Source organism: Poromitra crassiceps (genome assembly GCF_964638095.1).
Source record: "Poromitra crassiceps genome assembly, chromosome: 1".
In the NCBI taxonomy this organism is placed as follows: Eukaryota; Metazoa; Chordata; class Actinopteri; order Beryciformes; family Melamphaidae; genus Poromitra; species Poromitra crassiceps.
In genome coordinates, this window is record NC_139623.1 from 90,678,963 (window position 1) to 90,692,019 (window position 13,057).

Sequence of the window (13,057 nt, forward strand, 5' to 3'; positions counted from 1 at the left end):
AACTATTTTTTGCAGATCTCAAAAGCAGGTAAACCACTGTTGAATTAGTGAGAATGTCAGAAGGAGGAGAGAGCAATAAGCGCTTCGTCAGTGCGCCCTGCAGCGTGAAGGCTTGGGGCGGTGTCGTGATGTGCTATTCAAAGTGGAAATTCGTTCAATTAGCGACACGTTTCGTTCTGAGCTTTTAAAATTAGTTTCTGCTGGTTTTATTAGACTATTTACGACACATGCAGTAAGATAATTCATTTAAGAATTGTGAGTGTGAGTATGGGTTTTTTCCCTCCGTATTTCCCCCTTCTGCAATGCGTGCAGCTCCTATCATAGCCTATCTGAGGAATGTTTTTGTTTAGATGGCTGGAGGATTCAACTTGTCTTCTCGTTTTGTTAATGTGTTTTTTTCTGCTTGTAGATGTAAAAAATAAACGCTTTATAATGAAAAAAAATCAAGCATTTGTTGTGGTAATGGTTTAATGGGGCACAGACAGTCAAATAGCGCATTTTAATCTTCTCGGTTAACCGACAATTGTCGGCTAATGAGGGTCGGTTGTCGGTCAAGAAAAATTATGATTTTCGACATCCCTAGTCTGTGACAGCCTGGCGGATGAGACGCAGCTTCCAACACGCTGAGTGCAGGGTGCTTTTACTGATACATAGGGCATGGGAAATTAGAGATAAGAAGGCAGACTTGATACATGACAAGCAGGCCAATAGTTTCCTAAAGCACAATGCTACACATGACAGTGAAAATAATCTATCTGGGGGAAGGCAATCCTGGGCAAGTGGAAAAAACAAGGATGAACTAGTTCGGATTCAATATACAGTAGATAAACAATATTTAATTTGAAACACATCAAAGGGCTGCCGCGCAGTTACGCAGTGAATATACCCATGGTGTTATTATGTCCCAAAGCGTGCGCTTACTGTAATTAGACGTTTCATATAATAATAGTAAAAATATTTGTTTCTTTTATTTTAGTGCTACAAAACGGCACTAGAATCAAAACTGGGGCAAGATCCCCCCACTCACCCCCAACAACCTCTGATAGCCTAACCCCCCCACCCCCTCACCCCCACCAAAAAACAAAGAAAAAAAAACATAGAGGTAATGCATTAAGGGTTCTATGCGTGTGTGTATGTTGGTGTGTGCATGTGTTTGTGTAGTCAAGTCAAGTCAAGTCAAGTTTATTTATATAGCCCTAATTCACAAGCATGTCTCAGAGGGCTTCACAGAAAGTATGTCTAGCTGATTCTAGCTAACACACAGTAACAAGAATATACAGAATAAAGATAACATTTGAACATTTGAAGAAAGCAGGAGAGTGGAGGAGGGAGGGAGAGGGAGGAGGGAGGGGAGGGGGGAGGTGGGGAGAAAATAGGAAATGTGGAGGAGGAGAGAACAGAGGAGGAGAGATGAGGGTGCAGGGGAGGGAGAGCCAGGGTAGGGGTAGGGTCTAGGGTTGGGGGAGGGGAGGGAGTAGGATACGTGTAGTGTACTCACCAGTCGTTTAATGACCCTAAGTGTGGTGCGTTGCATTCGGAGGGTCTCGGCGTGTGTGTGCGTGCGCAGCACGTGCGTGAAGCTACGCAAGCAGGATGGAGACAGACAGCCGTGCCCCTCCCCACTGTACAGCTGGACCAATAGGAAGAGGCACTGAACAGACTCCTCCCACACCTCCTGGTTTTCAGTAGACAGCTACAGAGGGAGAGATTGGAATGCGTTAATAAATTAGTGGAAGAATTATACAACAGTTAGTTCCGGCCGAGCAATTTGATTAGACAAGAGACGTTCAATGAGTGCTGATATCCAGTAGAACAGCACTGGGACACTGTGCTGTATGTATGTCACAGTGAGTGATGATATCCAGTAGAACAGCACTGGGACACTGTGCTGTATGTATGTCATGGTGAGTGATGATATCCAGTAGAACAGCACAGGGACACTGTGCTGTATGTATGTCATGGTGAGTGATGATATCCAGTAGAACAGCACAGGGACACTGTGCTGTATGTATGTCACGGTGAGTGATGATATCCAGTAGAACAGCACAGGGACACTGTGCTGTATGTATGTCACGGTGAGTGATGATATCCAGTAGAACAGCACTGGGACACTGTGCTGTATGTATGTCATGGTGAGTGATGATATCCAGTAGAACAGCACTGGGACACTACTGGATATCAGCACTCACCATGACATACAGTACATACAGCGCAGTGTCCCAGTTTATCTTTATTGTTTATTGAAGCAGGGACAGTACACAATAAATATATTGCACCAGAGATAGCTAAAAGCTCATTTGCATCTGTAGTCCCTGGGACTAGTTTGAACTCCGCCAGGGAGAAGAAATTCAATGCGATAGTTATGTCCATATATTTACAGTCTATGGTCTAAACCCAACTCGGGGCATCTTCAATTTACCAACAGGTACTGTGGAACAACATAGCATGGACAGAACACACAACACACATGAACTGATGACCAGACTAAGCGTAATTGGGGGAGAGGAATCTAAATACACAAGGTGGTGGTTAGAAATGGGAAACAGCTGGGGTCATCATTACTGACAAGACACAGACTAGAGACTTTACGTAAACATGAGGAGAGGGACTAGAGACTGAGGGAGAGTCTGACAAGGTGGCGCAGGAGTCACAATCGTGACAATGTATATCACTTATCACAGGTGTTCTAATATCTTGATTAGGCTGCGTTGTGTTGCACCTAGTAGCAACAGCGATATGGATACATTTGACCTATGAACGGTAAGCTGAAATGGTCTGTGCTAACCTCAAAGTAGCTAATTTAGCTAGCTTGCAGTCTGGAAACAGTTCACCTGTTGCTTGTGTCACGGTTCGCATTTGGCAGTGGTGATGGCGGCAAGGGCCGCAGAGCACTAAGGACAGCCAGTAATGGACTTCGTGTATTGAAGGACCTGTTGTTTCTTTTTGATAGACTACTTTCTTTTGTCCGATTTTGATGGGACCTTGAATGAGAAGGGGGATCATCGGATTCCTGACTCACCCGATCGTCTGAGCTGTCCCAGGGATGGGACACCACACACGCTAGCATCGAGGAACTAACAACGCCTGGGGCCTAGGTAAGCAAGCTATATATTATTGGTGCTAGTGTTAGTGTTAGGATACCCCTTTGATGTTTATTACGGAGAACAATACCGAACCGTAACACTTGGTACCTGGTAGTGTTAGTGCAATTCTGAGGGAATGGTTTTTATTGGTGGAGACAAATAACAGACAAAAATAATCAGTTGTCTCAAATTACTTTTAAAACTATTGTTACTTGATAGTAGCTTTTACAATTGTCGTATGAAAGCAATATCACGCTCAAGACTGTGCTGTTGTTACTTAAAGATACTTAAAGAATACTTGTTGTGATGGCGGAAAATATTTGGAGATCTGAAATTAATGTAACAAGAATAAAAGTATAAGCATAGTTAAAGGGGTATTAAACGGATAGTTTGGATTTTTATATGTGGGGTTGTATGAGGTACTTGCCGACAGTCAGTGTACTACACGAAGTAGAATGCAATTACACCCCGTTTGTAGCTGAAATTTGCACTGTAGCCAGGTGGTGCAGCAGCTATGCAGATTTCAGATCAAAACAGGGTGTAAATGACATTATTTTCAAGTCAACTAGGCATCTCAGGGCTTGTGGAGACTTGGATGACGTCTGAAGAGCAGTATAGGAAACATTTTCTGTTCTTGAAAAAGAGACCTCGGTCTCAATGGGTTTTTATTTTCTGGTTAAATAAAGGTTTGATTGATTGATTGATTGATTGATTGATTGAGTGATTGATTGATTGATTGTTTCTGTTGTTTTTTTAATGTTTTGCTCATGACCCTGTTCACACTCAGCAGACAGCCCTACTTCCCTAACATGGCTGGTCTCCATTTCTCCAAACTGAAGCTGCGCTGGCTGCATTCTACTACATGAAATACCAGAAATATCAACACCTGGTGAAGTGTCATACTGACAGTAACCCTATGAACCCGCTGCATATATATTATGGTCATTTTGTGCTATGGGGTAGAACAAATATTAGTTATTGCACCTTTAAATGCCAAAGCTTCCTCTCAACCTTTGATAAAACAGATTACCATACTTCCCCTTTAACACCGTTACACCAGACTTGGCTAACCAGTCTTCAGCTTATCTCCTCATCCTCTTTCCATCCACCTCCTCATGTCTTCTTATCACCCCTCCTCCCTCCCTGCTCCCCACCTCCTCTCTTCTGCCCCCCCCCATATCAGGATTGTGAATAAAAAATAACATTGCAAATAATTCACCAAAATGTTCCTATCCCTCCCCTCCATGCACCAATCTGCCTCCCACCCACTCTCTCTCTATTGCTTGCTCCATCAATGTTTCACAGAGACAAGTCAGGTGTTAGATTGACAAGGTCACTAGAGTCTCATCAAGTGAGAGTTATGTTGTTGTCTCCTTCAATACCCCCTGGCCTCTCCCCTCTCACACTCAATTCAAATCAAAGTGTGTCAAATTAAAGTGACACATAGAGACTGAGGGGAATAGTACATATATCAAAAAAAAGTTGAAAAAAAGTTGAAGGTTGAAGTAAAACATCGAAATGGCTCTCCATCTCTGGAATTTTGTCTCTCGTGATCTCTCTCCCACCCTCCCTTCTCACCATTTCTCTCTCTCTCTCTCTCTTTCAGTTCTGAGCATCAGTTGGGTATAAAAAGGTATAGCAGTGGCCGTACCTTAACCTATGTGAGTCTATCTGAGCTTGTACTTTTTGAAATGACAAAGATCAAGCAAAAACGGACAGAAATGTATTCAGAAGAAAAAGAAAAAAAAAGAGTACAGAGTATTCAGGACATTCCCTCCAAACTGTGTGTGTGTGTGTGTGTGTGTGTGTGTGTGTGTGTGTGTGTGTGTGTGTGTGTGTGTGTGTGTGTGTGTGTGTGTGTGTATGTGTGTGTGTGTGTGTGTGTGTGTGTGTGTGTGTGTGTGTGTGTGTGTGTGTGTATCTGTCTGTGTGTGTGCGTGCGTGTGCACTAGGGGTGTCACCGTGTACACGTGTAACCAGATAGTAAATCATATCCGTTTAGAAAAATCAGTGACCAACGTCTTTTTTTTTGTCCTTTTAAATAAAGTTTTGACAATGATTTTACTGTGTTTTGGACTCGCAATCATTCATTTCTCATAAAAAATAAACTGTTTAGAGGTGATAATGCTGCCTGTAAGCTACAGATGATAACTTTAACGTGACACTAAAGTCTTCACCCAAGTGCAGTAACGTTGCATGTAATGGACGCATGGCCCATGTGACCGTGGCGGTCACAATGTAACATTAATAAAGCGGGCGAGACTTCGCGGGGAAACCAACGAGGGACTATTTTGTGACTCGAAAACTCACAACATCGTTCCATAAGTACCCGCAACTGTAATGACCATAGACATGGTAATGACAGCGAATGTTGCTGGACCAGACAACGAGTTCAGCAAAGAGGGAACAGACACACAGAGAACATCGCTGCTGTCTATGGGTTTGGAAGGTATTTGAATGGCGACAGTGCCCTCTAGGGATTATATAGCGCAAATGCTGTAAAAACAACAACAACCCAACAGGTTAACTGGTTACACGCTACCAAAAGGTCCCATGTACACGTTTAGAAATTTTTGGAACAGTTGACACCCCTAGTGTGCACGTGTGTGTGTGTGTGTGTGTGTGTGTGTGTATGTGTGTGTGTGTGTGTGTGTGTGTGTGTGTGGTTGTATGTGTGTGCATGGTGTGTGTGTGTATGCATGTGTGTGTGCGCAAGATAGTTTGGTGCCCTGTGTGTAATAATTTATCGCACCTTGTCAGCCACCAGCCTGTGCTCCATTTGTTCCCAGAAACGTATTGTGTTAACGTAATGTATTGTGTTAACAGTTAATGTAAGAAACGTATTGTGTTAATGTAAGAAATGTATTGTGTTAATGTAAGAAACGTATTGTCTTAATGTAATGTATTGTGTTAATGTAAGAAACGTATTGTGTTAATGTAAGAAACGTAATGTTAACGTAATGTATTGTGTTAAGTCAAGTCAAGTTTATTTGTATAGCACATTTCATACACAGAAACAATTCAAAGTGCTTCACATAAAATGGATGACACAAGAAAATAAAAGAATAAAAGAAGAGGATAAAATAGACATTTAAAAGCATCACAACAGAACCTTGAGAAAGAGCATAAAAAGTGCATTAAAGCGACAGGCGTAGTGGTTACAAAAATAGCTAAAAACTTACAGAGGATTTGAAACATCATTGGGTTTACATAAAATCAGATAATATTTGCTCAATTGGTAGGATAAATAAATGTTTCTATATTAAATCACCCGAAATCATGGTTATATAAGAAAACATGATTACACACACATGATTGGAAAAATGTCCATAACCTTTATAATAGTTGGACTCGAACCTTTATAGGCCACGCACATCTCCAAAAAAACAGCTGACAGTAAACATAAAAGTCTTTAGTCTATTTTTAAAAGTAAGTAAAGTTGGGGCAGATCTGAGGTCTTCAGGCAGTTTGTTCCAGCTAACAGAAGCATAGTGGGTGAATGCGGCCTTCCCATGATTTGATTTGATCCTAGGGACAGTTAGTAAGCCGGACCCTGCTGACCTGAGAGGTCTAGACGGATTGTAGCGTGGGAGAAATTCAGCTATGTATTTTGGGCCTAGGCCGTTAAGTGATTTGTAGACTAGTAACAGTATTTTAAAATCTATTCTATGACACACTGGCAACCAGTGTAAGGACCTAAGAACTGGAGTAATATGATCAGCTTTCTTAGTCTTTGTGTAATTAATGTAAGAAACGTATTGTGTTACTGTGAGAAATGTATTGTTTTAAGAAACGTATTGTGTTAATGTAAGAAACGTATTGTGTTAATGTAAGTAACGTATTGTGTTAATGTGAGAAACGTATTGTGTTAATAATGTAAGCAGCAGAAATGTATTGTGTTAATGTAATGTGTTGTGTTAATGTAAGAAACGCATTGTGTTAATGTGAAAAATGTATTGTGTTAATGTAAGAAACGTATTGTGTTAATGTAAGTAACGTATTGTGTTAATGTGAGAAACGTATTGTGTTAATAATGTAAGCAGCAGAAACATATTGTGTTAATGTAATGTGTTGTGTTAATGTAAGCAGCAGCAGCAAATCATATTAGATGCAAAGACTTTACCACACCTCAGGCTTTAGTGAATCGACACTCCTGCTCTCCCCATCACACTAATCTCCCATGGGGCCGAGGGGCTGGGCAGAGGCTGTCCCCCCTCAACCCCTTCATACACAAACACACACATGCATGCGCGCACGCACGCACGCACACACACACACACACACACACACACACACACACACACAGGCCCAACCACCACTCAATATGTCAAGTAAAAGTAAAAACCTGTATGGTGTCCCGGGAGACCTCCTCTCCTCCCTTTCTCCTTGTTCTCCTGCATGTCCTGGGCTCCCTCCCAGCATCCTCTCTCCTTTCCACAAATTTGCTTCCATCTCAACCTCTCCTTTCCCTTCACACCCATCCTTCCTCCTCTCATTTCCTCCTCTCTTGCTCCTCAGCATTTTCTGGCGATCACATTCACGCTTCAAAATTCATAAAAGTGTTGTTAATTTGTGAAGATTATCTTGCTGAACACAAAGGTGTCAGTTTCATCAACTTGTGTTAAGCACAGACCTTATTTCAGGCATCTAACCAAAATCCCCATACAAAAATCCCATTGACTTCAAGACGAGGGAACCCAGCGCAATGCTAACTTCCGGGTTGACCTACAAAGATACGTCATCCCTGCGGTATCCCCCACTATTCCTTAACTCATTCATGGCCAGTTTAGGACTGCCAATATTTAGCACAGGCCAAAGATTTTCATAATTGTTGGTCATCTTTCAAGACCCACAGTAAATTATCTATTAGCACCAAAGTGATTTGCAATACCTCAAAATGAAGATGTACGTCTCTGGGTTCACCAGGAAAAAAAAAGTGAGCTTTTAGCATGTTCTGTACTCTACTTATAGCCATTTATATACACCCTGTTTTCACCCAAAAGGTCTCCCTGAGAAAATAAACAGGAGAAAAGGCAATTTTTGTAAAAGGGCACAATCTCAGGCAGAACTCGCTCTCAATTCTTTTATTTTGAACTGTATTGACATCAGACATGTAAATATTATTCGTTAGGACACAAATGACAAAAAAAAATATATATATATATATATATATTATATATACACATGAAGTGCTTTTTTTTTTACATTCAACAATACAGTTCGTGTGAGTGAGTGTGCAGACAGACACACAGACAGACAGACAGACAGACAGACAGACAGACAGACAGACAGACAGACACACCGACACACCGACAGACAGACAGACAGACACACACACACACACGATCCCCCTTTTAGATTTCTAACCCCACATAGGATAAGCAATAACCACGCCCTGTGGCGCCGGGATTGGCCAGGAGCAACACTGGAGGGCACGCAGCCCAGCGATTTCATGAACCAACTGAATAGCTCTTGAGAACGGACAGCGGGCTGCTGTGACTGCCGCTTCTGGTTCGTGTGTTTATTTTGTTTTGTTCTGGTCCACCCGTCCTCGTCCATGTCTCCCTGTCCTATCCTCCCTGCTGATCGTTCCCGTTTTCCCCTCGGCTATTCAACACATCCTCACCGCCCTCTGATCGATCATTTCCTCATTCCTCCGATGATCAAACGCATCTCTGGATTACTTTCTCCCGTTTTCTCCCGGCTGGCACACAGGAAAGCGACCAGCTCCTGCAGCGCGCCGAGGGGCGTTTCAATGGCGTTTCTCCTGTCTGCACAATGAAGCGTTTATCCGTTTTCTGCCTTTCCTCCTGCTCAATTTCAAAACAACAGCTGCGGTATGTGTTTGTTCACGTGTTGTCTTAGATGCTAGGGACCTGATACTATGTCAGAGGCTGGGGAAGTGTTTGAACTATGCGCTGCAGTAATAAAAACAAAAACACGTCAAACACGTCATTGGCCCTCTGGGCTATTCCTGATAACACGTCAAAGACGTCATTGGCCCTGAATGAGTTAATACAGATTATTTAGTGCATTTGTTGCCTTTCTTAGACAGATGAAAGTGCAAGGGGACAGGAAAGCCTGTGAGCTAGAGGGGGGAGGATGCAACAATGGTCCTGGCCCACATTCAAACCCAGGACGTTGTGGTTTTACTTTGTTTCGAACTTCAGATTCTTACTATTGCTGAAGCCTGCCCCAGCGGCGCTGAACAGAATGCCTTTCTTTTTTCCTCTGAAAAAGACCACCCAGGTGCCCATGAAGGCATCCTGGCCCGCCCTCAGCCAGTGATTGGCGCAGCCACCCGCATCCACCCACGTGTCTCTGACACTATATGCGCACACTGGCTGAGGTTAGTCACTTTGCATTCAGCCTCGCTGACAAGTCGCTTTCTTTCCTTGAGACCTAGCTTAGCTTGTAACATTATCTATGTTAGCCTCCTTTGGCCAGAGTCTGTCTAACTGCCCACCGTCGCAAGACCAGCAGACGGGATACGCTGGCCGTCGAGTCACCTCCAGCCAGTGGACTACCTTCGCTTCGGGTGGCGGACACCGGCTCAGGAGCAAAGCTAAGTGCTGTTCTTCTTGCACGCATTTTTTCTCTCTTTTTTTCAAATTCTTTTATAGAACAGAACACAAAACAAAACAGACAAACAGACAGGAAAAGGGAAAAAAGAAAATATACAAAAACCAACACCAACATTCAATATTGCAACACAGTGCTACATAAGGTGCTTATGCACTTGTAAGAGATGTACATGGGATCTTACAAAAGGGGTACATGAGGAATGAACTGGATGAGTCACTCATCAGCCCTAACCTCATCGAGGTAGGCTAGAAACGCCTCCCAGATAGCTCGAAATTTTCCAAGTGAGTTGGTTGTCATGCAGGACCTGAGTTTCTCCATCCGTATAACGGAGATCATATCCATCAACCACAGTTGAAAAGAGGGTGAAGAAGGGGACTTCCACTCCTTTAAAATTTGTTTTTTTGCAACAGTTGTCCCCAGTGTCAAAGACTGTTGCACAGTCAGAGAGGATTCCGAGCAGCCGCAGATGGCAAGTTCTGCCTCCGGTTGAAGGGTTATTTTGTAAGCCTTAGAGTACCAGTCAAACACCTTGGTCCAGAATCCCGTCAGTGAAGAACCAGGAGGCATGAGACAGAGTGCTCTCCGACACCTGACACCTGTCACACAGTGGAGAGACAGAAGGGAAGATCCTGTGCAACCTATGTGCTTAGAATAGTGAAGACGATGGTTGACTTTAAACTGGATCAGCTGGTGTCTACTGTTAACTGAGCAGAGTTGCACCACAGACAGACAACTATCGCATACTGTATAATGTCAGATAACTCAATGCCAAGTTCCCCCTGCCATGCTTCTCTAATCCTCTCAGTAGAGGCCATGGTGCAGTTGTCAAACAAACATACAAATCTAGAAATCAGATGCTTGGCGTCAGGAGGGCTCAGCAAAACATTGAAAACATTTGGGAGCGCTTCAAAGGTATGAATCTTGGATCGAACATAGTTCCTGATTTGCAGGTATCTGAGCCATTCCATGCCAGGCAACCCAAACTTCCTCTTCAGTTGATCAAAGGATGCAAAATGACCATCTATATATAAGTCTTTGATAGAAACCAGCCCCTTCTTCTTGCACATGTTATTGGCTTAAACGGCCTTTGTTACTAACACTCTGCTAGCTTAGCAAGTAGCCGCGGTTACTTTAAGTTACCTAGCTTCTCTCGCTAGCTTATACTGTAGCTAGCCTCATCTTAGAATAGCAGACTAGTGAGTAGATACCTATCAGACTGCTTTTGCATCCGTTAGTCTACAATCTAGCTATTAGCTACCTTCGGGCTGCTTGCACCTGCGTTAGCTATGGATGTGACAGTCGGGGCACTGCAGCTGTGCACCCAGTGTGGGGCCTGCTTGGCGCCCGACGATTGCCCCAGGGTCTGTGTCATTTTATGAAATGTGTGAAATGTGTTACCGTATGTCCTGTTTTTAAGACCAAGGACTATGTTGGAAATAAGTGTCCTCACTTTTACATGTGCATCCCTTGGATTTTACTGTCTTGTATATCCAAATAAAGTAAATCAAAAAACCCAGACATGTGGAGCATGCGCTCGCGGGACCCGCTATTTTGCATCCGCTGTGCTGCGTTGCCTTCCGCTACTCGCCGTTATCGGGCCTCCTTTTTTTGCGGGGAAATGTCCAGTGGCGCCACGCCTAGCGCGGCGGCTGTCCGCCCCCGCGAGTCCGGGCGCTGTAACGAGCCTAGCTTGGCCGATGCAGGCCTTCACGAAACCCCTGCGCTCCACTCCCCCGCTTCGGCGGTGAGTGAACCGGCTGCTCCCTGAAGGTTTACGTGGCTGTGATATCCGCCTGCCACATGGAAATTGATGGCAGATCGGTGGGGAGCCTCTTCCTGATCTCTTGGTTCATGAAGGGTGTTCGCAGGTTATGCCCGCGGACACGGGGCGTTTTTCCGAAGTGGGACTTGATCGCGGTGCTGGAGGGACTCTCTGTTCCTCCCTTCGAGCCCGTTGACACCATTGATTTGAAACACCTATCGCTGAAGACTGCGTTGTCTTCAGGTAAAAGGGTTGGTGACTTGATTGCCCTGTCGGTGCTACATTACATTACATTACGTCATTTGGCAGATGCTTTTATCCAAAGCGACTTACAATAACACATTTTTGTCAGCAATAGAGCAATCAACTATGCAACACAGTCTATGACAACTACTTCAACTTCTGAAGGAACAGTGGTACAAGTTTAGTTTAGTTTTTTTTAGTTTTTTTTTTTTATAAAGAGAGAAAGCTCGTTCCACCATTGAGGTGCCAGGGACGAGAAGAGTCAAGAACGGGATGAGCGACTTTTGAGCCCCCGTAGTGGAGGAGGGGCGAGGCGTCCTGCACTGGTGGAGGAGCGGAGGGATCGGTGAGAGATTTGGAGCCTGACCCTAGATTGTAAGTACAGGGGGGCTGTCTGCGGTGTACTGCCCTGTAGGCCAGAACCAGTGTCTGCTACAGTGTGCGCTACAGTCCTGTATGGTGTTCTCTGATGACAGGCAGAGGGTCACGCTTCAGCCTAACCCTGCTTACCAGCCTAAGAATATCAATGCCAGTTTCAGGTCTATGGTCATAGACCTGGTAGCTTTTTACCCTCTTCCCTCGGACTCGAGGGAGGAGCAGCGGTTGCATGGGCTGTGCCCTCTGCGGACGCTCCTGTGGACAGGACGTGTGGGCTGCGCACCTCAAACCAGCTCTTGGTACGCTTTGGGTCCCGTGGCCTGGGCAGGGCCGTTTGTCACACTGGATAGTGGAGACCATTGCCTTGGCCTACTCTGCTGTGGGAAAAGTTCCCCCAGAGGGTATTAAGGCCCACTCCACATGAGGTGTTGCATGGTGTGTCAGTGGAGGACGTGTGCTACGGCCTCATGGTCCACTCACCACACCTTTGTGAGGTACTATAGTCTTGATGTGTGGGGGCGGCTTTAGCTCAGGAGGTAGAGTGGGTCGGCCAATGACGCAAGGGTTGGCGGTTCGATCCCCGCTCCCTCCCAGCTGCTGTCGTTGTGTCCTTGGGCAAGACACTTAACCCTCCTTGCTCCCGATGGTGTGTAGGCACCCTGCGTGGTAGCCTGCCGCCATTGGTGTATGAATGGGTGAATGTAGACTATCTACTGATTGTAAAGCGCTTTGGATAAAAGCGCTATATAAATGCAGGCCATTTACCATTTTGATGTGACCAGGGCGCTGTTCGTGCATGCTGTCTTGTTAGTGCCTTGCGGTCACTCGTGTGCTGCCCCGGGTTGCCATGGGCTTTGGCCATGTGCCCCGTGTCGTCATCCGTAGGTCTCAGGGTCGCATTAGGTGCTTCCTTGCAGCAAGGATGGTTGTACATCAGCAATATGTGAGATAACGTTAGGGTTGTCCTACAACCCAGGTTTTACGAGTGAGAACGAGGACTCTCACA

The 13,057-nt window shown here is 44.6% G+C and overlaps 1 protein-coding gene across 1 annotated transcript in view; it reads right to left on the minus strand.

The window, feature by feature from the left end:
• The window catches only part of ulk4 (unc-51 like kinase 4), a gene marked incomplete at its 5' end in the record, with an annotated part of 283,649 nt that overhangs the window by 37,478 nt on the left and 233,114 nt on the right, over nucleotides 1–13,057 (minus strand). Inside the window, one exon of the mRNA XM_083662080.1 lies at nucleotides 1,499–1,693. Coding sequence (XP_083518206.1) covers nucleotides 1,499–1,693 — 195 coding nt within the window. The remainder of the gene's footprint in view (nucleotides 1–1,498; nucleotides 1,694–13,057) is intronic.